Genomic DNA, 24,434 nt, shown 5'->3' with positions numbered 1-24,434 from the left:
TCTAATTATAACATCTCCTACACAGGTATGACAGTCGGATCAAGTGAGAGATAGTTGGTTTTAGCCTTGTAAACGTGCCCTGAATGAGGAAACAATCTTCATTTCATGCTAAAAAAATGTACATTAGGATTTGTTGGCATTAAAGGGCGGTAATGGTTTATCCCCTATCATAGGAAAATAGCATTAGGACTTTTAGAGAGAATTTATTTTCTTGTTGGAGCCATTTCTTTGCCACTAAGGGCAATCTAGGATTAAAGATGAATATATTATATTGTCATAGAACCTATAGGCACCCTCCTTGATCCATTACTTTTCCCATCAGTAGGCATTAGCTATAACTTGTTTTTAAAATTATGGTCATTGCTCTAAGGTTGCCATTACCAAGGTGTGTATTCTCAAGCAGTAAGTTAAAAGTCTTTTGTAGATCTAAATATGAATACAAGGAACATTTTCTTCTGATATTTTTTTCTGAATTGTGTTTTCTTTAATACTAAACTTCAAATAGTCTCTACTAATTTGGTTTCTCTACGTCCCAACTAATTTATTCTTTCAAGCTGAGTCAAACTATAATTGGCTGGCCTATCGAAAATTCATACAAGGTGGACAAGATGCTCATGGACGCATTCCCAGTGGCAGGAATTTTATTTGTCTACTACTGATAACACAAAAATTACTGGGCAAAAATGATTATATGACAAACCAGAATTTGGGTCAAATAAGTCATTTAAGTCTCTGATTTATGCAAGAATATTTATAATTTTTTTCTTAATAAGAATAGGTTAAGTAAGGTTCGAATTCTCGAGGAGCAGGTAATGAGAGCGTAAATTAGAATTCAAATATATTATATTTTGAAATCACTTTCTTTGGTGGTTTAATATATTTTTCGATTTTAACTATTTTCTAAAGAGAAAATAAAGTAAATAAGAGAAAACTAGTCAACACAATTTTAAATAAATAATATAAGAATTCATGTCATTTATTATAAGTTCTAATAATGAATTATGATTTTTAACAAATTTTCTAGGGCAATAAATATGACAAATAGAACCTTAGGCCGCATTTCCCCTACTCAAATTGCCACAGAAATGAGTAGCAGACGAAAAGCACTGTAACTTTTACTACGTGAGGAATTTTTTAGTGTCGTGTGATGTGTTGGAAAGCTTGAAGTCTACACATCCTTAGGAATATTTATCTAGATAAAATGTTAAGAAAAATAAAATCAAACATTCAAGATATCACATAAACCTTGTTGTTACTTTCCATAAGGTCCAAGTGGTGCTCTTTCTCCAAGAATCTTGATCACCTTAAACTCTCTCTCCCACACTCTTATATAACAAGAATGGATAAAAAATATGATTTACTAGGCCTCCAACACCAAGTTGAGAGCAGAAATCCAATTTGAGGTACAAAGAGAGGGGAGAAGAGAATAAACAAAAGTGGCCTAACTCTTCCAGCCATTGGATTTAATTCCAATGGATTGGAGGGCGAGGATTTCTTGATTTCCAGCCTGGACCCTCGTGCCCTCCTAAGATTCAAAAAAAGACATTCAAATTCAAATTCTGGATTAGTTCCACAATTATTTCCTTTAGTTGGCCCAAATTTTAAGGAGGTTTGCATGGACTTCTAGAATGGCCTTCTTGTGTAATGGGCCTCCTCTAATTAACCATTTGATTTTTAATTTCATCCCATTTGTACCTCAAATTTATCATTACATTTACCTAAGTCTTGTTTATAAAATAAAACTACAAGAAGATGTGAGAAATCCACTTGACTCGAAAGAGTCAAGTGGGCTTAGTCACAAAAACCAATATAATATATAGAAAACAAACTTCTAAAAATAAATCATAAATCAATTGTTTATAATTAAATGATGAATAATGCTAGTGTAAATCTAAAAATATTTGGTAAAAATTAAGTATAAAAGCACAATTTTAATGATCTAATTTGACGTGATCACTACATATACATATTTCTTGCATTCAAACGATTATATGTATGTGTTATCAAACCTAAAATGATTTTTTTTTAATTGTTTAAGGATGTCTTTTGCATTTAAAATATTTTTTGATATTATTTTTGGAAAAATATTGTTATTTGGATTTTTTAATATAATTTTATGAATATTACGACATTAACCTTAATAATATATTTTTGTGTGTTGAACATTTTTATCTTTATTACAGTATATGCCACGTCTGACCTTATGATTTGACTGAATGGTGATCAATTATAAATTTCCACAGAAAATTGTGACGCCATCTTTGCAAAAGTATGTCATTGTAAAAAAATTGGACTTATTGGCCCAATTAGGGCTGACCAGGCCCATCAGCGCCCAAGCCAGCCACAGGCAGGCAAGCGCAAGCGCTCAAGCATGCCCAAAGCTGACAAGGGGCAGCTCGACAGGCAAGCCCAGCTGGCCACACACAGAACATAGAGCACATATAGGCCCATAAAGAGGTATCAAGTGCGCGGTACAAAGGGGAGGTATGGGATTTTAAATCACTAAACAATATATGCCAATGTTTATGTATCGCCACACCCTTCTATTTTTTTCAATATGGGATTTTGAATCCCTTATCTCTATTGTTCTTGCTGCGGGTTGGGCCACCGATGGGCAAGAATGTGATCGGGCTGCGATCTAAGGAAACCAAAAAGTAATTAAGACCAGGCTTTGAGCCCAACCAGCCCGAAGCTAGTGTCATTTTGGGCTTACATTAAATAGCAGGATATGATCTTATTCGTCCGATCTTCTTAAAGAAGATCAGACTGTGAGATCTATCTCATCTTTCTTAATATATTCTTATTTGTTTTTCAGGTCTTCCTATTGGCTACCGGGAATGACGGGGATCGTGAGACCCATCGGTAGGCGAATCACGAAGAACATGTGTGCTGACAGGGCAGTTTACCAAGTGCTGATGAGGCAAGATGGAGGTACACAATAAGAAGGGTGCACAGATGCAATTTAATCACAGTCGTTTGACCCAAATGAGGTTGATCAAATGGCCACGGGCATTTTTGTCCACCCTCGGCCCTCGTCGTCAATGCTACTACGGAGATCATTTTCAGCTGGCGAGGGGCACTTTAGGGCCACCCAACTGCCTGGGAGGACCCCTAGGGCCGTTCCCCTCCATCAGATGGCCTGGGAGGTCCCTCCCAAGCCAATAAAGGGGGCTTTCCGGCCCCTATTGTAATCATCTTTTAACCATTGTCCTCATAGACATCGGAGGACCCTTTAAAGAATGGCAGAGCAAGAGGAGGGGTATGACTATTGGGTTATACAGGCCTTGATATGAATAAAGAAATCAAAACAATAGATAGAGCAAGAGTTTTGCGAAATCGCACGCCATCGATAAAATCATGAAACGAAGTACCTTTTCAAGGATCTCATCCATGATTTCTTCGATAGCGGAGTGAGACAAGTCGAGCTGCTCAAGTGTGCAGTCTCTAGATGTATCTACACAGTCCTCGACAGGTCAGATCTCCTACTTCTCATTGAAGAGACCCGTTCAACCTCTGTCACATTGTTATGTTGTCTCGATCGCATCGAGAATGGAAAGAAGTCATGGGAGAAAGGAGAATAAGCGGAAGACCCGAAACAATTTTGGCCTGGCTGAATTATGTTCAGGGTGTTCCCCTATTTATACTAAGTGGGTAGTTTTCATAAAAATCCCCAAAACTTAAGTATATCTTCTAACGTCCAAAAGACCATTCGCGTGTGACCCTCTAGGCCAATGTATCATTCTAGTTAATGACTCTAGTGGCCCAATAACCTTTATTGCGCTTCCAAATTAAATAACTATATCATCATATAGATTAATTAATGTCAGATCGATTTAACCCAATCGATAGGTCGAGTCTCCAACACGTGGGGTGCCAAGCTACACCTTGTGTTCTAGAAGATATAAAGGAGTGTGTATCGACTCACTAATGGAACCTGTTCGTCATCAATTATCGTGTACGTATAATCCCTCATCCACTTGATGCTCCTAGGATAACTTAGGGTATGGTCAACTATTAAACCCTAATCGGTCATCTGAGTTAGTACTGATGCGCTCAAAAATCATCAGAGAAATCTTCTTCAATATTTCACTACCTTGGCCAAGGACTTCATTCCATCATTTTTCTTCAACTATAACCTGTTATACAAAGGGTGGAAGATCCTATCTTGCCCATTCAATCACCTTTGTGAACTTCTTGATACACCAAAACTAAGACTATTTAAAATCCCATGATTAGGGACACGTAGTCATAGTCAAAGTACAACTGTTCATCCACAAGTTGTCTTTGGTGTCCCAGATCTAAGGACCACATACACAACAGCAAAGTAAATCAACCTAATTGACAGTTCGATATAATATACCCGTACGAATCAATTCAGTGAACTCTTTCCACTAAAGAGAACCCACTATCTATCCTTAGTGTCTCCACACAAATGGCTATGAGAACGACCATAATCATCATATGAGTGAGCCTATGTAGTGTTATTCTATCCAGATATGTCTATGCCCTTTTCACCTACCCTTCAAATATGAATATTTAGAATACATGTTTAAACACCAGTGATCTCCGTATTACAATCTCATCATAATTCATTCAGTTCAATCAAATATTCATGGACTTCATTATAAGCATCATGCTTGCACTATAATGAATATGTCTAATTAATGAATACGAAATTAGACATGGAATGTATGTTGCACCTTCAAATGAATACTGAATCCTGCCAGGTCTATCTGTAACGGTCATTCATCATTTGTCCTCCATCCTTTCTAATTTGAAGGTTCAACATTTACTCGTCCATGACAAATAACTAAACAGATGACATAAATGTCTGAAATGACTCACTTCCCTCTCCGTCATTTTCTGTGAACAGTCATCCCTCATTTCCAGCATAAACTCATACACCCAAAGTGTGATGGAGGATGGATGATGGATGACGATCCAAGATCCATCATCCTATACAAGAAACTAGTTGATTATTTCAAAGATAATAAAACTTATAAATGAGGGAAATGCACCCTATCTTCTCAGTCATTTTCCCTCATCAGTCATCCGTCATCTTTGACATAAGGTCATCCATCCACAATGTAACGAACGAAGGATGATGGATGACAATCTATCATCAGTCCCCACATCCTAGACACTTGTTGACCATTTCAAAGATAACGAAACTTACAAAGGGTAGGGGGCGCATACCCAATCATCTCCAACATTTTCTGTCATCAGTTATCCATCATCTGCGGCGTAAATTCATCTGTCCACGGGTGAGATAAACAACAGATTATGACCTATAATCCGTCCTATGCTAGAAACTTTTCAGCTGACCCTTTCAAAGATAAAGAAACTTGCAAAGGGTAGCTTGTCATCAAATCATCTTCGTCATTTTCTGTCATCAGCCATCCGTCATCTGCGCCAAAAATTCATCAATCCATAGGTGGGATAGACAACGTATGACAATATATCATCTGTCCTATCCTGGACTCTCGTGATTGACCATTTCAAGGATAATGAAATTTATAAAGGGTAGAAGGAGCATATCCAATCATCCGTCCACGGGTGAGATAAAAAATGGAATAAACAATCATCTCCATCATTTTCTGTCATCAGTCATCCGTCATCCGTGGCATAAATTCATCAATTGATGGGTGAGATAAATAAAGGATGACGATCTACCATCCCTCCTTCAATACCAGAAACTAGTTGATTGACCATTTCAAAGATAAAGAAACTTACAAAGGCTTGGAGGAGAATACCCAATCATCTGTCCACAGGTGAGATAAACAACGGATGACGACCTACCATCTGCCCTCCAATCCTAGGGTCTCGTTGATTGGCCACTTCAAAGAGAACGAAACTGACAAAAAGTTAGAGGAGCATACCCAATCATCCGTCTACGCGTAAGATAAACAATGGATGGCGATCTACCATCCGTCCTCCTTGCCTTGCCGAAGACATATATTTCCATCGGTGACAACTCTCTGACGGCTCCTAGAGCTCCAAACAACACCAAAGGAGGGTGAAGAAGATGAAGAATTGTGCCAGCTTGGGAGAGAAGCAAGGGAGAATCTATATATCGAGGCTAGGCGGCGATTGGTGCCACAACCACCTTATCTCTGATTCAGGGCGAGTTGGTAGGTTTTTTTTTTGCATCATGTGGATAAGAAACCTTTATAGTATTTTTATTTTGAGTACTTCTAGTTTAATCTAGATATTGCTTTAAGTTTTTTATCAAAAACTGTCACCGCGATTTCTCTGAGGCATGTGGTCTAACACCTCATGTGTTCGAAGAATACATTTTGATTTATATAAGTTTTCCCTGTCTCAACCTTATAAAGTCTATATATATATATATAGATATATATTTCTTACCCGATTTCTATTAGGCATTCCGTCGAACACCCGAGAGGCGTTCGACAAAACTGCCTCTTCCACCCCAGTTTTATTAACTTTAAAATTTCCTATAATAACTAAATAAATGATATAATTTTTTTATTTTGACCCCCTCTTAGGAATTTGGTCGAACACCTCTAAGGTGTTTGACTAAATCAAACTTTTAATTCCCTAAATTGACTATAATATATATATAAATATAAAATACATATACTAACTATAATAACTAGGTAAACATCTATAAAATTCCATAAAAATATATTCTCTCCATCCCTTTATACCTATCTACTTACTTAATTACCCTTAATTAATTAATTTTTTTTCCTATCCATCTAGGTTCTCTTCATTCCTCTTCTCCCTGCTTTTATTAAATAATTGGTATTATTAAATGGCCATTTATCTATTCCCTCTTATTAGACTAATTACTCTCATTAAGTACTCTATACTTCTTCACTAAATATATTACTATCATCTTGAACTATAGAACCTAATATCTTATTTCCTAATTATTATTATTAGTATCTATAAAATATGTATAAATATAATATCTGATATCCTCTCTTTTCTAGTTATCTTATGAAACTAATATTCCCTATACTTACTAATTAGATTTATCTTCTTAGATTCATTGTCTTTAGTATTATTACTATATCTTGTTAACTAACAACTCAATTATTAAAACTATATCTAAAGGCCAGTATCTGTGGAGATGACCTTACTCCAACTATACAGTCGAGTGAGTTATAATTTTATCAAAATTATTTTATTTTAGGAAAATTAAATTTACAAAAAAAATTGAAAACAACAACACAATTTGCCTCCATCAATGGTCAAGTGGCAAAACCTTATCGTTCATCTAGGTTAGTTCTGATCCACTGGAAAATCATTAGAGAAGTCTTCTCTGACATTCAATGGCCTTCATTAAGGACTTCCTGAAATCATCTTCCTTGAGTTGTCTCCTCTTATATCAAGGATTGCATCTCAGTTGAGTTAACTCTAAGCTACAAGTTCTTATCATTAAATTATAGTACAAGTCAAACCACAACCGTCCATCCATAAGCTATCTTTGGTGTGTTAGGTATATGGAATACTTAAATACCATGACATGTATCACACTAGTTGACAGTTACGTAAATTACTGCTCAAATATTGATATGGATACTAAACATGATGAACTTTGAAAGTATGGATCTGAAAAGCATCGTCACTGCTATATCAGGAATCTGCATTGAATTGGATATCCCCAAAGGACCTATCTGGCATGCTAGTATGGTGACAGTGAAGTGTTTGATTTTTTTGTGCCTTTGTGTATCTAACCCTGGATGGTTAGGATTTGATCTTTTATGGTCCCAAAGGGTCCTTGAAATATCCATTTAGTATTGGTTTCTGATCTTTATAAATTCTATATCTTTTCATTGTGTTGTATAAGCTTATGCTTAAATGCAAATGTTTGTGGATATTATATAAATATAAATTGATAATCAATGATAAAGCAAAGTGTGAATGTTAGGAGCACACTACCTCCACCGCCAGTTTCTTCATGGTTCCAGGGCAAGGATCTTTACCAAATACCTCCACAGCTACTCCAACTGAGCAGCGCTGCTGGCCAACACATCTCTGCACCATCACCTCATAATCAATAATTGGAGAAGAAAACACAGACACTCAGAGTTTTACGATGAAGCTCCTGATGATAATGTGGAAATATGTGTACTTTCCTTATGATAGTGAAGTTGATGCTTCTTATGATGACTGCAATGCTGACAAAAATGAGCTACAGGTAAATGTTACAGTATATGTGATGATGATGGTATGAAGAAATAAAATATCATGAAGATGAAATAAATAAGGTCTAGATAATGGCATGATGAATATAAGGTGACAATTGAAATGATGATCACGATCACAATGATGCTGATGATGATTATGAGTACTGTAAGATCAAGAAGATTATTGTGATTATTGTGATGATGAAAGTGATGATAAAAACTTAAGGAAAATATAGTAAATACGATGATGATGATGGTTCTAATGGTGACAAAGATGATTCTATTCAAGACGGTGAATAAAATCTTCAAGATGGTTCTAATGGTGATAATGATGTCATATGTTGACGATCAGGAAAGAGAGAAAATTGTGATGTGGATGATGACAAAAGGTGAGATGAGGAAGCTGATGCAGTATAGGGGAAAATATGAGGATATCATTTTGTTGATGTCAAAGCAACAAACAAAAGTATGGTGAGGGTAATGATGATAACGATGCTGGTGATCATAAAAATGATGGCGATGGTGGTGGTGATGATGATGGCCGTGGCAGTGATCATGAGAGTGAGGGTGATGATGATGATGGTGTTGCCAATGATTGACAATGGTAGTGATGATGACGATGGTGTTTGTGATGATGATGGTCGTGGTGATGGTGGTGATGGTGATAATGATAATGATGATGTTGATGATGATGATGACGATGATGACTGTGATAATGATGATAATGATCGTGGTGATGGTGATGGTGATGGTGGTACTGGTGTTACAAACAGACCATGTGGATGGCATTGTAGGATCCGGGGGCATGGCAGGCACTGAGGGAGAAGGTACCACAGACCCCCAAGGGAGTGCCAAAGCTGGCAAATTGGACAGCCGAAATGATCTTCCCAGGGGGACACTCTAGCTGAGCTATGGCCCCTTTCCTCCCCCTCCCCTCCAACACTGGCTGCCACTCATAAATCTCTGTGCACACTCCCCCCACCTCCCTCCTCACCATCCTTATCCCCGCTGGCTCCCCTCCCCACTCCTCCAACACCACCACCAAATTCCCCTTCTCCCTCATCCACGCTCTTGGCACATGATACCTTCATCCAAAACCGAGGTAAATGTGAGTCATAGAGTATCATTTCCCAAAACAGATGGTATGTCATCATCATCACCATTTCTTGTCCTCTCTAGGATGAGGATGATGATGACAATTTTGTTTCATCATTTCCCGTCACCATCATCGTCGTTATTCCTCGATGTTTATGATGACGGACTTTGGATGAGGACGTTGAAAATCATCATCGTATACAAATGCTAGAGAGAGGAGAGATGAAGATTTTGGACTTACCAGCGTTGGGAGGGGTCACCGCAGCCGGTCTGGCACTTGGACTCGTCGTACCAGCCGGCGTAGTTGCAGTGGGCTTGGCCGGGGCAGGAACCGCGGGCCACATAGCTGGGCCAGTGGCGGCCAATGCTGAGCCCGTTTATCCAGACCTGGCCCTTGCCCATGGTCCCCATGTCCAGGGCTAGCGGGCCATCCCCCTCCGGTGCGTCGAACATCGCCTGTACTTCACTTTCAAGTTACTATTCAACTTCTAGACTGACTGAATGTATACGTGATGAGTATGTGTGAGAGAGAGGGGGAAAGGGAGAGACGAAGAGAGAGTAAGAGTGTGTAGGTGAGATAGAGAGAGGCAGAGTTTGAGAGGGAGAGAAAGTGTGTACGTATGAGAGAGAGTGTGTGCGTCTATGTGCGTGGTATGAGAGAGTGTGTGAGTGTGTGTGTGAGAGAGAGATAGAGAGAGAGAGAGTGGAGACAGTGTGAGAGTGAGAGTGAGAGTGAGAGTGAGAGCGAGAGAGAGAGAGAGAGAGTGGAGATAGTGTGACAGAGAGAGAGTGGAGACAGTGTGGGATTGCCGGAGAGAGAGTAGAGACAGTGTGAGAGGGAGAGAGAGAGAGAGAGGAGATAGTGTGAGAGTCAGGGAGAGAGAGAGTGGAGACTGTGAGAGTGACAGAGAGAAAGTGTAAATAGTGTGAGAGTGAGAGAAAGAGAGAGTGGAGACTGTGAGAGTGACAGAGAGAAAGTGTAAATAGTGTGAGAGTGAGAGAAAGAGAGAGTGGAGACTGTTAGAGTAACAGAGAGAGAGTGTAAATAGTGTGAGAGTGAGAGAGAGAGAGTGGAGATAATGTGAGAGTGACAGAGAGAGAGTGGAGACTGTGAAAGTGACAGAGAGAGAGAGCGTGGAGATAGAGTGAGAGAGAGAGAGTGGAGATAATGTGAGAGTGACAGAGAGAGAGTGGAGACTGTGAAAGTGACACACAGAGAGAGCGTGGAGATAGAGTGAGAGAGAGAGAGTGGAGATAATGTGAGAGTGACAGAGAGAGAGTGGAGACTGTGAAAGTGACACACAGAGAGAGCGTGGAGATAGAGTGAGAGAGAGAGAGTGGAGATAATGTGAGAGTAACAGAGAGAGAGTGGAAACAGTGCAAGAGTGAGAGAGAGTGAGAGAGCGTGGAGATAGTGTGAGAGTGAGAGAGAGAGAGAGTGGAGATAATGTGAGAGTGACAGAGAGAGAGTGGAGATAATGTGAGCGTGACAGAGAGAGAGAGAGTGGAGACTGTGAGAGTGAGAGAGAGAGAGAGTGGAGATAGTGTGAGAGTGACAGAGAGAGTGTGTGTGTGTGTGTATGAGAGAGTGTGTGTGTGTGTGTGTGTGTGTGTATGACAGAGAGGAGAGAAAGAGAGAGTGTGTGTATGAGAGAGAGATAGAGAAATTATGCTTGTGTATGAGAGAGAGAATGATAGATATCTTTTGTATGTGAGTGTGAGTGTGTGTGTGTGTGTGTGAGAGAGAGAGAGAGAGAGTGCGTGTTAAAGAGAGACAGAGTGAGGGAGTGGAAGTATGTTTTTGTGAGAGAGTGAGAGAGTGTAGGAGAGAGCCAGAAAGAGAGAATAAGTCTGACAGTGAAAGAGAGAGAGAGAGACGGAAAAAGAGTGTAGGTCTCAGATAGAGTAGAGACGAAGAGTGTAGCTCTGAGAGGGAGAGAAGGAAAGTGAGATAGAGAGAATGCATGTGAGAGTTATAATGAGAAATAAAAGGGGAGAAAGAGGGAAAGAGTTTAGGCCTGAGAGAGAGAAAGAGATAGAGAGATAGCATGCGGGAGTCAGAATGAGAAATAAAGAGGGAGAAAGAGGGGTGGGCCGGACCTTGTACCAAGTGAGAGGTTGGTTAGGAAAGAGGTCGGCCCATTCGACGGAGGAGCTGCCGCTGAGAGAGTGGAGATCCAAGGTCTCCCCTTTCAAGCCCACCTGATGGAAGGGAAGGGAGTGTTTGTCGTGATGGAGAAAACGTGAAGAAGAAAGAGAGAAAGGGGTTGAAGGGAGATACGGTGTAGGTCCAGTTGTGCCAGGTGAGGTCCCTCTGGCCCTCGTTGAGCCCGTTCAGCACCACCGGCCCCAGAACTCCCGCGTTCCATGTCTCGAATTGCTCGCCCACATTCTGAAACCATTGTTCAGAGAGAAATATGAGTGCATGTATGTAAATAATGAGGATGAGGTATGGATAGATGCAAGTGGTAGTATTGAGAGGAAACGATGGTAAGGAGGAGAGAGTACGATATTGAGAGGGAACGAGAGATAAAGAGAGAGAGAGAGAGAGAGGGAGGGGGCTAAGTGAGGAAGAAACGAGAGAGAGAGAGAGGGAGGGGGGTTAAGTGAGGAAGAAACGAGAGAGGAGGGGGGGGTCAAGTGAGGAAGAAACGAGAGAGGAGGGAAGGGGATTAAGTAAGGAAGAAACGACAGAGAGTGACACAGAGAGATAGAAAGAGAGATGGTCAAGGAGGAGAGAGATAGAGAGGGTTGAGGAAAACAGCATTGGCTAGGAGGAGAGAAAGAGATAGAGAGAGAGAGAGAGATAACTTTGGGAAAGAATGACGATATCGAAAGAATAAGAGAGGGAGAGAAAGAGAGAGAGAGAGAGAGAGAGAGAGAGAGAGGGAGACGGGGTTGGGTTAGGAGGGGAGAAAGAGGAAGATGGATAACTGTGGAAAAGAATAGGGACGATATCGAAAGAAGGAGAGAGGGAGAGAAAGAGACAGAGAGAGAGAGAGAGAGAGAGAGAGAGAGAGAGAGAGAGAAGAGAACAGTGCGATGCCCAAGTAAGAGTGGGAGAGAGAGAGGGAGAGGGAGAAGAGGACATTGAGAGGATGCCCGAGTAAGAGTGGGAAAGAGAGAGACAGAGAGTAAAAGAGAGAGAGAGAGAGAAGAGGACAATGCGAGGATGCCTGAGTAAGAGTGGGAGACAGAGAGATGGAAGCGACAACTCTGAAAGCAATAAAAGAGATTGAAAGGAGGCAAAAGTTACGGAGGAAAACAGAGAAAAAGAGAAGGTGAGGAGGACAACGAGAGGATACCCAAGTTAGAGAGAGAGAGAGAGAGAGAGGAAGGAGAAAATCGAGGTGGGAGTAAGCGAGAATCACAAAGGGACAGAGAGAGATTTAAGGAGCCCAGTGATTGGATGCCCCAGAACGAAAAGAGAAAGATAGAGGAGAAAACTAAGAGGGAGTCTGGAAGATATTGGGCGTACGCTTGAGGTTAAGCGAGAGAGAAAGAGTTAGATATAGTTAAGATAGAGGAGAAAACTAGGAAATACAGAGAGGGAAAGGCAATGATGCAAAGAGAGAGAGGAATAGGGAGAGGAGGAGAAATTCAGTGTTTTTCTCAGCTCAGCTACGGCAATATGGCACAATAAGTTGTTAAATAAGTGAGGAAATTTGACTCACCGGGAGACCCACCGCCACACTCAAGATGGAGATCTTGTTACTGCCGGCCCTGAGCTTCACCGAGCCCATGTAAGTAAGTTTTGGGTTCTCCAAGCCCCCGTAAACAGTCCCTATCGGTGGCAGCCACAACGTAGAGAGTCAGTGAAGCCAACGAGAAGACCAAAGTCAAGCCTGATCGAGCTCAGAGGCTGACCCGTTAGATTCCCGTTGATATAAACGTGCAACGAGTGTCCCGCCGACATCACTGTTAGAACGGGATATCTCCTATTGGTGAGGAAACCTTCGTCTTCCCTAATGTCAACGCTGATATTCATAGAATGTTAACATGATATGACCAGAAAAACAAGACAGGAAACTATATGAATTCAATTTACAGGGTGTCAGGTGATGACTTACTATGTCGTGTACCAGAGGTAGTCAGTGGAGTCACGGGTCAAGTTGACTTGTTCTAGAAGCCCCACGGTGGTCAATGAACTGCCGCCCCTGCCTCTGCCATCGTCGACGGAGTCGGTCTGCTCGCCGTAGGAAGCCCAATCAAATCCGCTGACTGGGGTCATCTTCATTAGGGTGGTCTGAGCACTGACCTGATATGGTTTGACCAGGTCAACCCATGATCTATGAGTAAATTATAATGTCTGCATTGTCTGTTTCTCTTAGTTGATCAGACTTACAGAGAGATTAGAATCAAGTAGAACAGTCAGAGATAGTGGCACAGTAGAAAAAGCTCATTAAAGTAACTGACAAGCAACACTTGTGAAAACGAATAGAGAGTCAGAAGAGAACAAAAATTCTTAAAATTGTTATAAGCAAATTACAATGTCTGCATTGACTGTTTCCCTTAGCTGATCAGAATTACAGAAAGATCAGAATCAAGTACAGTAGTCAGAGATGGTGAGAAAGCTGAAAAAGCTCATTAAATTAACCTATGAGCAAGATTTGTAAAAAGGAGTAGAGAGTCAAAAGAGATAAAATTTTATTAAGATTAGAATAATCAACACATGATCTAAGATTAAAGGATAATGTCTTGATTGAATGTTCCCTTTAGTTGATCAGACTTACAGAAAGAACATAATCAAGTGCAGTAGTCAACATAATGGAGAGACATCACGCGGTGCCGCTCGCGTATCGCGTGCTTTCGTCATCAGCTGAGAGAGGGCAACCAAACAGCTGATGCCCTTGCCAACCATGCGGTACAAGCTTGCACCCCCACTTCACTTTTCTATTCTTGGCAGGAGCTTCCACCCATGGCCCGAGGATGCCATCGGCTCGATCGTCTTGGCATGCCCTCCCTCCGCACACACCGCCTCTACGTGAGGACAGGCCCGCGAGATTGGAGGATTGCCTGGAGCGCTGGCGTACGAGGCGTGGACCGCGCCTGCCCCGACTAGAGCGTCACTGCGCACTACTTCCAGCACACATGACGACGGCAAAGACCCACCCCCACTAGAGCGCCGCCAAGCGCTACAACGACCTCGTGCAGCTGCCCTAGAGAGACACCGACGTACACTCTTCCCCGAGCGTCCGTGAGGTACCACCTATGTATCTTTTCTTTTCCCTAACTATGGGCGTGGACGAGTGGGATCCGCGTGTAATTGGGATATATATACTCGATCCACGCCCACAACCATTGAAAAACACTACACTTTATAAATAAAATCTCCCTGGGTGGCATCCAGGGCACGGCTGGATCCGACTACGGGCACAACCCTAGGGTTGGCCGTACCCGGCACCATGATTTTTGCTAAAAAAAAAAAAAAAGTGCAGTAGTCAACGGTAGTGAGAAAGTAGGAAGAACAAGTTTAAGTAAAAAGCAAGACTTGTGAAAAGGAGTAGAGTCAGAAGAGAACAAAAAATTATTAAGATTAGGATAACCATTTTAATTTGGTAAATACTTCACCTATGATTGGTCGAAATTAGATTGGTAAGAGTAGAAAGGAGTTTCGAGAATAACGAATTAGTGGGGAAAAACTGTATGGAGAAGATTGACTTACCCGGGCAGTGTTGAAAAGGACGTTTCTGCAATCTGGCAGGATGCTGATAGACCAGGGAGGAAGATCATGGTGAACCCCGTCAAACTCCAACTTTGAATATGAACTGGTATCGTAGTTAGCAAGAAATGCAGCACAAAGTCCCTTCGTCGAGTTGAACACATGAGCCTGCTTATTGAAGAAAATAACAATAATTCATCTAAACCAACACCTGAGAAAGATAACCCTTTCATAAGTATCAGAATACCTCCTGATTATCTCCGAATGAAATTTGAGTGCAGTCTGCAGAGATAATAGCGGGTTCGCTCATCTTAATGGCTCTGTGCAAGTCCCTTAAGTGACCCCACTTTGGCTGCCTCAGCAAACCTGAATTAATATTTTATTAAAGGATTTAAGAAATGAATGGATCATATTAAATATACTAATTCTTCACCGTATTCGTCGATGGGAGCATCGTAATCGTAGCTGGTCGCAATAAATGGGCCCCCTGCTGTCCGACCAAAGTTCGTTCCTCCATGATACTGTTTTATAGGTAAGAAAGAGAGAGAAATAAAACTATGAATAGGGTGAATTATATGATGAAACCATCGAAAACAATAGGAGTGGCAGATTTACCATGTAGTAATTGACGAATGATCCCCCCTTTTGTATGAACCTCGCCACAGAAAAAGCCAAGTCCTCCACGGGTCGATGAGGAACTGTCCCTCCGAAAGAGGTGAACCTTCAGTAGTTGAAACCCATCAAGTAAACTTTGTTGTCCAGAAAACAAATACATTTATACGTATATATCAGAAGAAATGTGCGCTTCTCTCCTCTCTCTCTCTTCTTCTCGCCCTCTCTCTCTCCGTCTCTCTCCCTCTTTCTTCTCTCTCTCCCTCCCTCTTTCTTCTTTCTCCCTTCCTCTTCTCTCTCCCTCTCTCTTATCTCTCTTCCTCTCTCTTTCTCTCTCCCCTTCTCTCTCTCTGTCCCCCTCTCTCTTTTCTCTCGTCCTCTCTCTTTCACTCTCCCTCCCTCTCCCTCGCTCTTTCTCTCTGCACTCTATCTTCCTCTCTCTTTCTCTCTCCCCCTCTCTTTCTCCCTCCCCCTCTCTCTTCCTCTCTCCCCCTCTCTCTTTTTCTCTCCCCTCTCTCTTTCTCACTCCCCTCTCTCTTTTCTCTCCCCCTCTATCTTTCTCTCTCTCCTTCTCTCTCCCTCTCTCTCTCTTCCTCTCTCTTTCTCTCTCCCTCTCTCCAGTCTCCCCCACTCTTGCTCCCTCTCTCCCGCTCTCTCCCCCTCTCGCTCCCTCTCTTTCCTCCTCTCTCTTTCTCTCTCTCTCTCTCCCCTCTCTCCTACTCTCGTTCCTCTCTCCTCTCTCCCTCTCTCCTCTCTCTCTCCTCTCCCTCCCTCCCTCTTCCCCCCTCTCTCTCTCTCCCTCTCTCCCCCTCTCGCTCCCTCTCTCCCCCCCCCTCTCCTGCTCGCTCCCCCTCTCTTTTTTCATCTCTCTCTGACCTTCTCTCTTTCCATCTCTGTCATTCTCTCTCCCTCTCTCTCTGTCATTCTCTCTCTTTCCCCCTCTTTCACTTTCTCTTTCTCTCCCCCCTCACTCTCTCTCTCTTTCTCTGTCTCCTTGCTTCTCTCTCTCCCCTCTCTCTCCCTCTCGCTCTCTCTCTGTCCTCCCTCTGTCGTCTCTCTCTTTCCCCCCTATCTCCCCCCTTCTCTCTCTCCTCTTTCTCTCTCCCTCTCTCTTCTCCACCCACCTTAGCAGCAGCAAAAGTACTACTATTACAAGTGGTGGCGGTAGCTTTCATGTTTCGTGGACCAGTAAAGGAGAGTATTACCAGCCGGTCCAGGCTTCAGTCCACATGGTCGGCTTGTAAGGCCGGTTGGGCGAGAAATAATCGCAATAGAACCCGTTGCACGTGTTTATCTGCGATAACTTTCACAACTCAAAAACCCGATTTTTCGAAACTCGAAGAAACAAAAATCCTTGGAACAAAACAAGAGGCCAAGATAGATCGGCAAAGGCCAGCTCATGTTACCACTTACCACTGGATCTGGCGCGTCGTCTTGCTTGCACATCACCCAAGGAACGCCGGTGTTCATTCCCACCGCCATCTTCGCCGCCCAATCAGCGTACTCTCTCGCCGGAGCTCCGCCGTTAAACTCCAGAGGCCCCAATTCATTCTCTATCTAGGATCAGAACCGAATTTCACCATGAAAATTTAGAAATGAATACGGGCCCAAACTTTAAAAAAAAACTTGGAACGAAGAAGATCGTCAAAGGGAGATAGAAAAATAGAGGATGAAAAGAAAAAATTACTGTTTTATTCACCTGGGCGAGAATGATAGGTCCATCCTGCCACTCAAAGAGCTTTTCTTCCTTCATCATATCGACGATCTTTTGCGTGAATTTCTCCATCGCCGCCTTCGGTCAATGTTCGACGCAGAATTTTTTAAAAAAATCTTCTTGTTTCGTACCTGGCTTTCTGGAAGAGGAAAGATTAATCGTTTAACTTACTTTAAAAGGTTCATTCTCCGTTCTGAATCTGATTCCGGGGACGTATTTGAGCCAAACGGGAAATCCCCTGCCGCAAAAACAGAAAAAAAGAGATAACTTCAACGATTTAATCATCAGGGATGAAAATTTTAATGAATTTCCGAACCCAAAATTCCACTCGGCGCAGATGTAGGGGCCGATGCGAAGATGAGCGTAGAGTCCGGCGGCCTTCACCAGCTTAAGAAAGCGGACAAGATCATATCTTCCCTCGAAATAGTACTAAAATAAAAGAAAAACCAACGTCAATTTCATGCAAAAACCATAGCCCAAAGGTGGCCATGCAGAAACCTCGCCGGGAGAGGGCTCGTGGCCGTTCCAGAAGACGTAAGTCTGGATGACGTCGAGGCCACCTTCCTTGGCCTTCTGAATGAGATCTGGCCACATCTACACAACCCCAGCGACGTGGATGACGAGAATTTTTCAAAGATGAGCTAGAGAGAGAGAGAGAGAGAGAGAGAGAAGTTACCTCGGGAACGTTTCTGGGGTAGAGATCGAGATAGAGATAGAGATCGAGATAGAGACAGAGATAGAGATCGAGATAGAGATAGAGATAGAGATAGAGATAGAGATAGAGATAGAGATAGAGATAGAGATAGAGATAGAGATAGAGATAAAGTTCTGTCCATATCTAGGCAACCCCAGAGACGTGGATGACGAGAATTTCTACAGATGAGCTAAAGAGAGAGAGAGAGGGGTTACCTCGGGAACGCTTCTGGGGTAGTGGATAGAGCCGGAGATGAGAATTCTTCTTTGGCCGTTGATGAGGATAGCCTTGCGGTCGTAGGCGACGGCCGCGGTGACGAGAAGCCATGGATGGAGTAGAAAAAGAAGGTTGAGAATTAGCAAGGGTGATTTCATCGCTTCTGCGGGGAATTGAAGAGCAGAGATTTCTGGCTGGGATTGAAGGAGAAGTAGGAGCTGATTTTGAAGATGATGGAGCAGGTGTATGTTTTTTTTTTTACTGGCGTCTTTTCAGTGGGCTGTCGCTTCTGCTTTCTTTCTCCCCCTGATGGCTGCGGCGGATCCCATTTGACTGCAAGCTCTGGCCAGCGAAAATATGGGGAGTGGGATGAGAGATAGAGAATGACACGAGAGACAGAGAAATAGAGCGCGAGAGAAAGAAGAGAGAGGGATAGAAAAAAGAGGCAGTTATAGAAAGACAGCGAGAGACGCTAGAGAGAGAAAGAAGAGAGAGATATAGAAGGAGAGAAAGATGAGAGAAATATAGAGAGTTAAATAAGAGAGAAAGGAGGGAGAAATCTAGAGAGAGGAATATAGAGGGAGAAAGACGAGAAACATAGAGTGAAATTGAAGAGATATAGGAGAGAGAAAGGAGAGAGGAAAGGAGAGAGAGGAATATAGAGATAGAAAAAAGAGAAAGGAATATAAAGAGAAAAATATGCAGAAAAAGAAGATGGAGGAATTTAGATATAGAAGAGTGAGAAGAATAGAGAGTGAGGGAACGAAGAGAAAGAGCAAGAGAAAAGAGAGAGGGAGGGAAGTATAGAGAGAGAGACAGAGACAGAGACAGAGAGAAAGAATGAAGTGAGAGCGAGAGAAAAGAGAGAGAGGGGGGGAGGGAGATATTGACAGAGAGAGTGAGAGAGAAAGAAAGAAAGACGAGATAGAGGAAGAGAAAGGAGAGAGAGAGAGAGCAGGAGGGAGATATAGAGAGAAAGACAAAGAAAAAGATAGAAGAGAGAGAACAAGAGAAGAGAGAGAGAGAAAAGAGAAAAAGAAAGAAGTGAGAGAGAGCAAGAGAAAAGAGAGAGAGGGAGAGACATAGAGAGAGAGAAAGAGAGAAAGAAAGAAAGAAAGAAGAGAGAAAGAGAGAGCAAGTGAAAAGAGAGAGAGGGAGGGAGATCTATAGAGAGAGAGAGAGAAAGAAGAGAGAAAGTGAGAAGAGAGAGAGAGAGGAAATGAGATCTATAGAGAGAAAGAGAAAGAAAAAAGAGAGATCAAGGGAAAAGAGACAGAGAGAGATGGAGGGATATATATATATATATATATAGAGAGAGAGAGAGAGAGAGAGAGACAAAGAGAAAGAAATAAGAGTGAGAACAAGAGGAGAGAGGGAGGGAGATATGTATATATAGAGAGAGAGAGAGAGAGAAAAAAAAGAGAAAAAAAGAAAGAAGAGAGAGAGCAAGAGAAAAGAGAGAGAGAAAGAAAGAAGAGAGAAGTGAGAGCAAGTGAAAAGAGAGATGGAGGGAGATATAGAGAGAGAGAGAGAGAAAGAAAGAAAGAAGAGAGAGAGCAAGAGAAAAGAGAGAGAGAGAGAAGAGAGAAGTGAGAGCAAGTGAAGAGAGAGATGGAGGGAGATATAGATAGAGAGAGAGAGAAAGAAAGAAAGAAAGAAAGAAGAGAGAGAGCAAGCGAAACGAGAGAGGGAGGGAGATATAGAGAAAGAGAAAGAAAGAAAGAAAGAAGAGATAGCTAGGGAAAAGAGAGAGAGGGAGGGAGATATAGAGAGAGAAAGAAGAGAGCAAATGAAAAAGAGAGAGGGAGGGAGGGATAAAGAGAGAGAGAAAGAAAGAAAGGAGAGAGAGAGCAAGTGAAAAGAGAGAGAGATAGGGAGGGAGATATAGGAAGAGAGAAAGAAATAAACAAAGAAGAGAGAGAGAGAGAGAGAGCAAGATAAAAGAGAGAGATATAGAGAGAGAAAGAAGAGAGAGCAAGACAAAAGAGAAAGGATAGAGAGGGAGATAGAGAGAGAGAAAGAAAGATGAGAGAGCAAGACAAAAGAGAGAGATATAGAGAGGGAGATATATATATATAGAGAGAGAGAGAGAGAGAGAGAAAGAAAGAAAGAAGAGAGAGCAAGAAAAAAGAGAAAGATATAGAGAGGGAGATAGAAATATATATATATATAGAGAGAGAGAGAGAGAGAGAAAGAAAGAAGAGAGACCAAGACAAAAGAGAAAGATATAGAGAGGGAGATATATAGAGAGAGAGAGAAAGAAAGAAAGAAGAGAGAGCAAGACAAAAGAGAGAGATATAGAGAGGGAGATATAGAGAGAGAAAGAAGAAGGAGCAAGAGAAAGGAGAGGATAGATATGGAGATATCGAGAAAAAGAAAGAAAGAAAGACGAGAGAGCAAGACAAAAGAGAGAGAGAAAGAGAGGGACATATACATATAGAGAGAGAGAGAGAGAGACAGAAAAGAGAGAAAGAAGGGAGAGAGATAGAGGGAGAGTGAGTCTGTGTGTGTGTGTTGAAGGGATAGAGAGAAAGAGAGGAAGAGAGAGACAGCAAAAGAGAGTGAAAGAGAGTGAAAGAAGGGAGAGAGATAGAGGGAGAGTGAGTGTGTGTGTGTGTGTGTGTTGAAGGGATAGAGAGAAAGAGAGGAAGAGACCGACAGCAAAAGAGAGTGAAAGAGAGCGAGACCGAGAGAAAGCGAGAGAGCGCGAGAGAGTACGGAGAGAGAGAGAGAGAGAGAGAATGAGAGAGAGAGAAAGAGAGGAAGAGAAGAGAGAGAGAGAGAGAGAGAGAGAGAGAGAGAGAGAATGAGAGAGAAAGAGAGGAAGAGAAGAGAGAGAGAGAGAGAGAGAGAGAGAGAGAGAGAACAAGACGAGGGAGAGAGAGAACAAGACGAGGGAAAGAGAGAGCAAGAAGAGAGATAGAGAGAACAAGACGAGAGAGAGAGAGAGAAAGAGCAAGAAGATAGAGAGTGAGAGAGAGAGAGAGAACAAGACGAGGGAGAGAGAGAACAAGACGAGGGAAAGAGAGAGCAAGAAGAGAGATAGAGAGAACAAGACGAGGGAAAGAGAGAGCAAGAAGAGAGATAGAGAGAACAAGACGAGAGAGAGACAGAAAGAAGAGAGAGAGAGAGCAAGAAGATAGAGAGCGAGAGAGAGAGAGAGAGAACAAGATGAGGGAGAGAGAGAACAAGACGAGGGAAAGAGAGAGCAAGAAGAGAGATAGAGAGAACAAGACGAGAGAGAGAGAAAGAAGAGAGAGAGAGAGAGAGAGAAAGAGCAAGAAGATAGAGAGCGAGAGAGAGAGAGAGAACAAGACGAGGGAGAGAGAGAACAAGACGAGGGAAAGAAAGAGCAAGAAGAGAGATTGAGAGAACAAGACGAGGGAAAGAGAGAGCAAGAAGAGAGATTGAGAGAACAAGACGAGAGAGAGAGAGAGAAAGAAGAGAGAGAGAGAAAGAAAGAAAGAAAGAAAGAAAGAAAGAAGAGAGAGAGAGAAAGAGAGAGAGAGAGAGAGAGAAAGAAATAAGAGAGAGAGAGAGACGAGAGACGAGAGACGAGAGCAAGAAGAGAGAGAGAGAAAGAAAGAAGAGAGAGAGAGAGAGAGAGAGAGAGAGAGACGAGAGACGAGAGACGAGAGACGAGAGTAAGAAGAGAGAGGAGCGAGAGAGAGGAAGAATAGAGAGAGAGAGTAAGAAGAGAGAGAGAGGGAACGCCCCCACTTGGGGGAAGAAAACAAGACCACCGTCGTGGAAAGTTTCCGGCTGCCAGCTCACAAAGTACAAACGGCGACACATGGAAAATGAACCAGGAACTTACTGCGACTGTCTCCTACTTTTGACGGCCAATCAGCCGATGATAAGGTTCGACCGGTTAGAGATCACACTCAGTCAGTCAATCCGTTGCTGCCATGTAACAAGCCCTGAATGAATCTACAAAATAAGTATTGTCTTAACATTAGGAATTTTATCCCCAACTACGAGCCTAGTCTGATAATCTCCGATGAATCCTACATTTAAGTATTTTATTAGAACTAGCAATCCCCTTAGTTAGAGACCTCCTCTGATAACATCTGATGAATATTGAAACACTCGTCTAGGGGTCTGATTTGTTTATCTCTAGTCAGCCCTGAGATGGAGTATTGGATAGACACTAAGAATTCCCTCATTTAAGAGCTTAGTCTGATAATCTCTCATGAATCCTGAAATCTAGTATTTTATTATCCCCTGCAAATCTGATAATCTCTTATGGATCATATAAATAAGTGTTTAATTCTCACCAGGAATTCCTTCAATTACGGTCCTAAGCTGATTATCCTTGGTGAATATTTTGGTTGAAATATTTTATAATGATAAAGAATTCCCTCTACTAGGATTCTAATTTTAGAATGTGTATCCCATCATCTTCCAAGATAGATGACATTGCTCAGAGCCTATCCAGTCCTTGTAACAGGACATAGGTCAGACGAGATGGAGCTGGAATTGGCATGGGGAAGTGCAATTCAAATTATGTATTTCTAACATATTATGGTATTTGAAATAATTTTATTACATATACGTGGGTCCCACCTTGGACTCGTCCCCCGTCCCTTCCACCCTCAATGGGTGAGGATCCAAGCCTACTTTCCGCTAGTTGAACCTTCAAATTAGAAAGGATGGAGGACAGATGATGAATGACGGTTAGGGATAGACCTGGCAGGACTGCCTTTTTGTCCTTCCATTTGGTCATGTGCTCAGAGCATTAGTTGTCATTTCATCAGTCATCCCTCCACATGTACTCATCTTCATTGTCATTCCATCATCAGTCCCATTCAGTCGTCAATCTACGACAAATAACATAACTCTTCCATGACAAATAACTAAACAGATGACATAAATGTCTGAAATGACTCACTTCCCTCTCCGTCATTTTCTGTGAACAGTCATCCCTCATTTCCAGCATAAACTCATACACCCAAAGTGTGATGGAGGATGGATGATGGATGACAATCCAAGATCCATCATCCTATACAAGAAACTAGTTGATTATTTCAAAGATAATAAAACTTATAAATGAGGGAAATGCACCCTATCTTCTCAGTCATTTTCCCTCATCAGTCATCCGTCATCTCTGACATAAGGTCATCCATCCACAATGTAACGAACGAAGGATGATGGATGACAATCTATCATCAGTCCCCACATCCTAGACACTTGTTGACCATTTCAAAGATAACGAAACTTACAAAGGGTAGGGGGCGCATACCCAATCATCTCCAACATTTTCTGTCATCAGTTATCCATCATCTGCGGCGTAAATTCATCTGTCCACGGGTGAGATAAACAACAGATTATGACCTATAATCCGTCCTATGCTAGAAACTTTTCAGCTGACCCTTTCAAAGATAAAGAAACTTGCAAAGGGTAGCTTGTCATCAAATCATCTTCGTCATTTTCTGTCATCAGCCATCCGTCATCTGCGCCAAAAATTCATCAATCCATAGGTGGGATAGACAACGTATGACAATATATCATCTGTCCTATCCTGGACTCTCGTGATTGACCATTTCAAGGATAATGAAATTTATAAAGGGTAGAAGGAGCATATCCAATCATCCGTCCACGGGTGAGATAAACAATGGAATAAACAATCATCTCCATCATTTTCTGTCATCAGTCATCTGTCATCCGTAGCATAAAATCATCAATCCATGGGTGAGATAAATAAAGGATGACAATCTACCATCAGTCCTTCAATATTAGAAACTAATTGACTGACCATTTCAAAGATAACAAAACTTACAAAGGGTTGGAGGAGAATACCCAATCATCCGTCCACAGGTGAGATAAACAACAGATGATGATCTACCATCTGTCCTCCAATCCTAGGCTCTCGTTGATTGGCCATTCAAAGATAATGAAATTTACAAAGAGTTAGAGGAGCATACCCAATCATCTGTCTACGCGTAAGATAAACAATGGATGACGATCTACCATCTGTCCTCCTATCCTAGAAACTAGTTGAGTGACCACTTCAAAGATAACAAAACTTATAAAGGGTATGAGCATACCCAATCCTCTGTCCACGGGTAAGAAAAACAATAGATGACAATCTACCATCCGTCCTCCAATCCTAGAAACTAGTTGATTGACCAATTCAAAGATAACGAAACTTATAAAGGGTTGGAGGAGAATACCCAATCATCCGCCCACAGTGAGATAAACAACGGATGATGATCTAACATCCGTCCAACCTAGACTCTCCTTGATCGACCACTTCAAAGATAACAAAACTTATAAATGGTT

General features: G+C 41.9%; 1 protein-coding gene across 7 annotated transcripts; it reads right to left on the bottom strand.

Annotated features, from left to right (window-relative positions):
- Positions 1–1,426: 1,426 nt before the first annotated feature.
- On the bottom strand, positions 1,427–18,706 carry LOC144709277 (beta-galactosidase 2-like). Of its 7 annotated transcripts, none has more exons than XR_013582990.1 (22): positions 18,152–18,706; positions 17,741–17,836; positions 17,559–17,671; positions 17,414–17,480; positions 17,228–17,320; positions 16,942–17,085; positions 16,734–16,822; positions 15,532–15,637; positions 15,350–15,437; positions 15,164–15,282; positions 14,920–15,084; positions 13,325–13,512; positions 13,122–13,231; positions 12,929–13,038; positions 11,536–11,646; positions 11,355–11,456; positions 9,496–9,710; positions 8,998–9,244; positions 7,912–8,007; positions 5,926–5,988; positions 5,734–5,837; positions 5,171–5,407 (listed from the first exon to the last, which is right to left on the bottom strand). XR_013582990.1 is itself a non-coding variant. In XM_078582769.1 (21 exons), exons 1-21 carry the CDS (start codon positions 18,308–18,310, stop codon positions 5,796–5,798), a joined length of 2,586 nt encoding a protein of 861 aa, XP_078438895.1. In that variant the 5' UTR covers positions 18,311–18,704; the 3' UTR covers positions 5,687–5,795. The 7 variants fall into 7 exon arrangements, 5 of the variants coding, with proteins under 5 accessions (XP_078438896.1, XP_078438895.1, XP_078438897.1 ...); XR_013582989.1 differs by having other exon boundaries at positions 5,177–5,407; positions 8,935–9,244; positions 18,152–18,704; XM_078582769.1 differs by lacking the exon at positions 5,171–5,407 and having other exon boundaries at positions 5,687–5,837; positions 8,935–9,244; positions 18,152–18,704.
- Positions 18,707–24,434: the final 5,728 nt, after the last annotated feature.

This window comes from Wolffia australiana, chromosome 11, assembly GCF_029677425.1.
Source record: "Wolffia australiana isolate 7733 chromosome 11, ASM2967742v1".
NCBI classification, from domain to species: Eukaryota; Viridiplantae; Streptophyta; class Magnoliopsida; order Alismatales; family Araceae; genus Wolffia; species Wolffia australiana.
This window is presented reverse-complemented; position numbering and strand designations above follow the sequence as displayed.

What these genes read in the sequence shown, in the direction of transcription:
- LOC144709277 (XM_078582769.1), bottom strand. Translation starts at nt 18,310, where the DNA reads ATGAAATCACCCTTGCTAATTCTCAACCTTCTTTTTCTACTCCATCCA. An exon ending in ACGAGCCCTCTCCCGGCGAG is followed by an intron (nt 17,672 to 17,740) that starts GTTTCTGCATGG and finishes CTTTTATTTTAG; the next exon opens with TACTATTTCGAGGGAAGATA. An exon ending in GGTGACCCCTCCCAACGCTG is followed by an intron (nt 9,245 to 9,495) that starts GTAAGTCCAAAA and finishes TTTTGGATGAAG; the next exon opens with GTATCATGTGCCAAGAGCGT.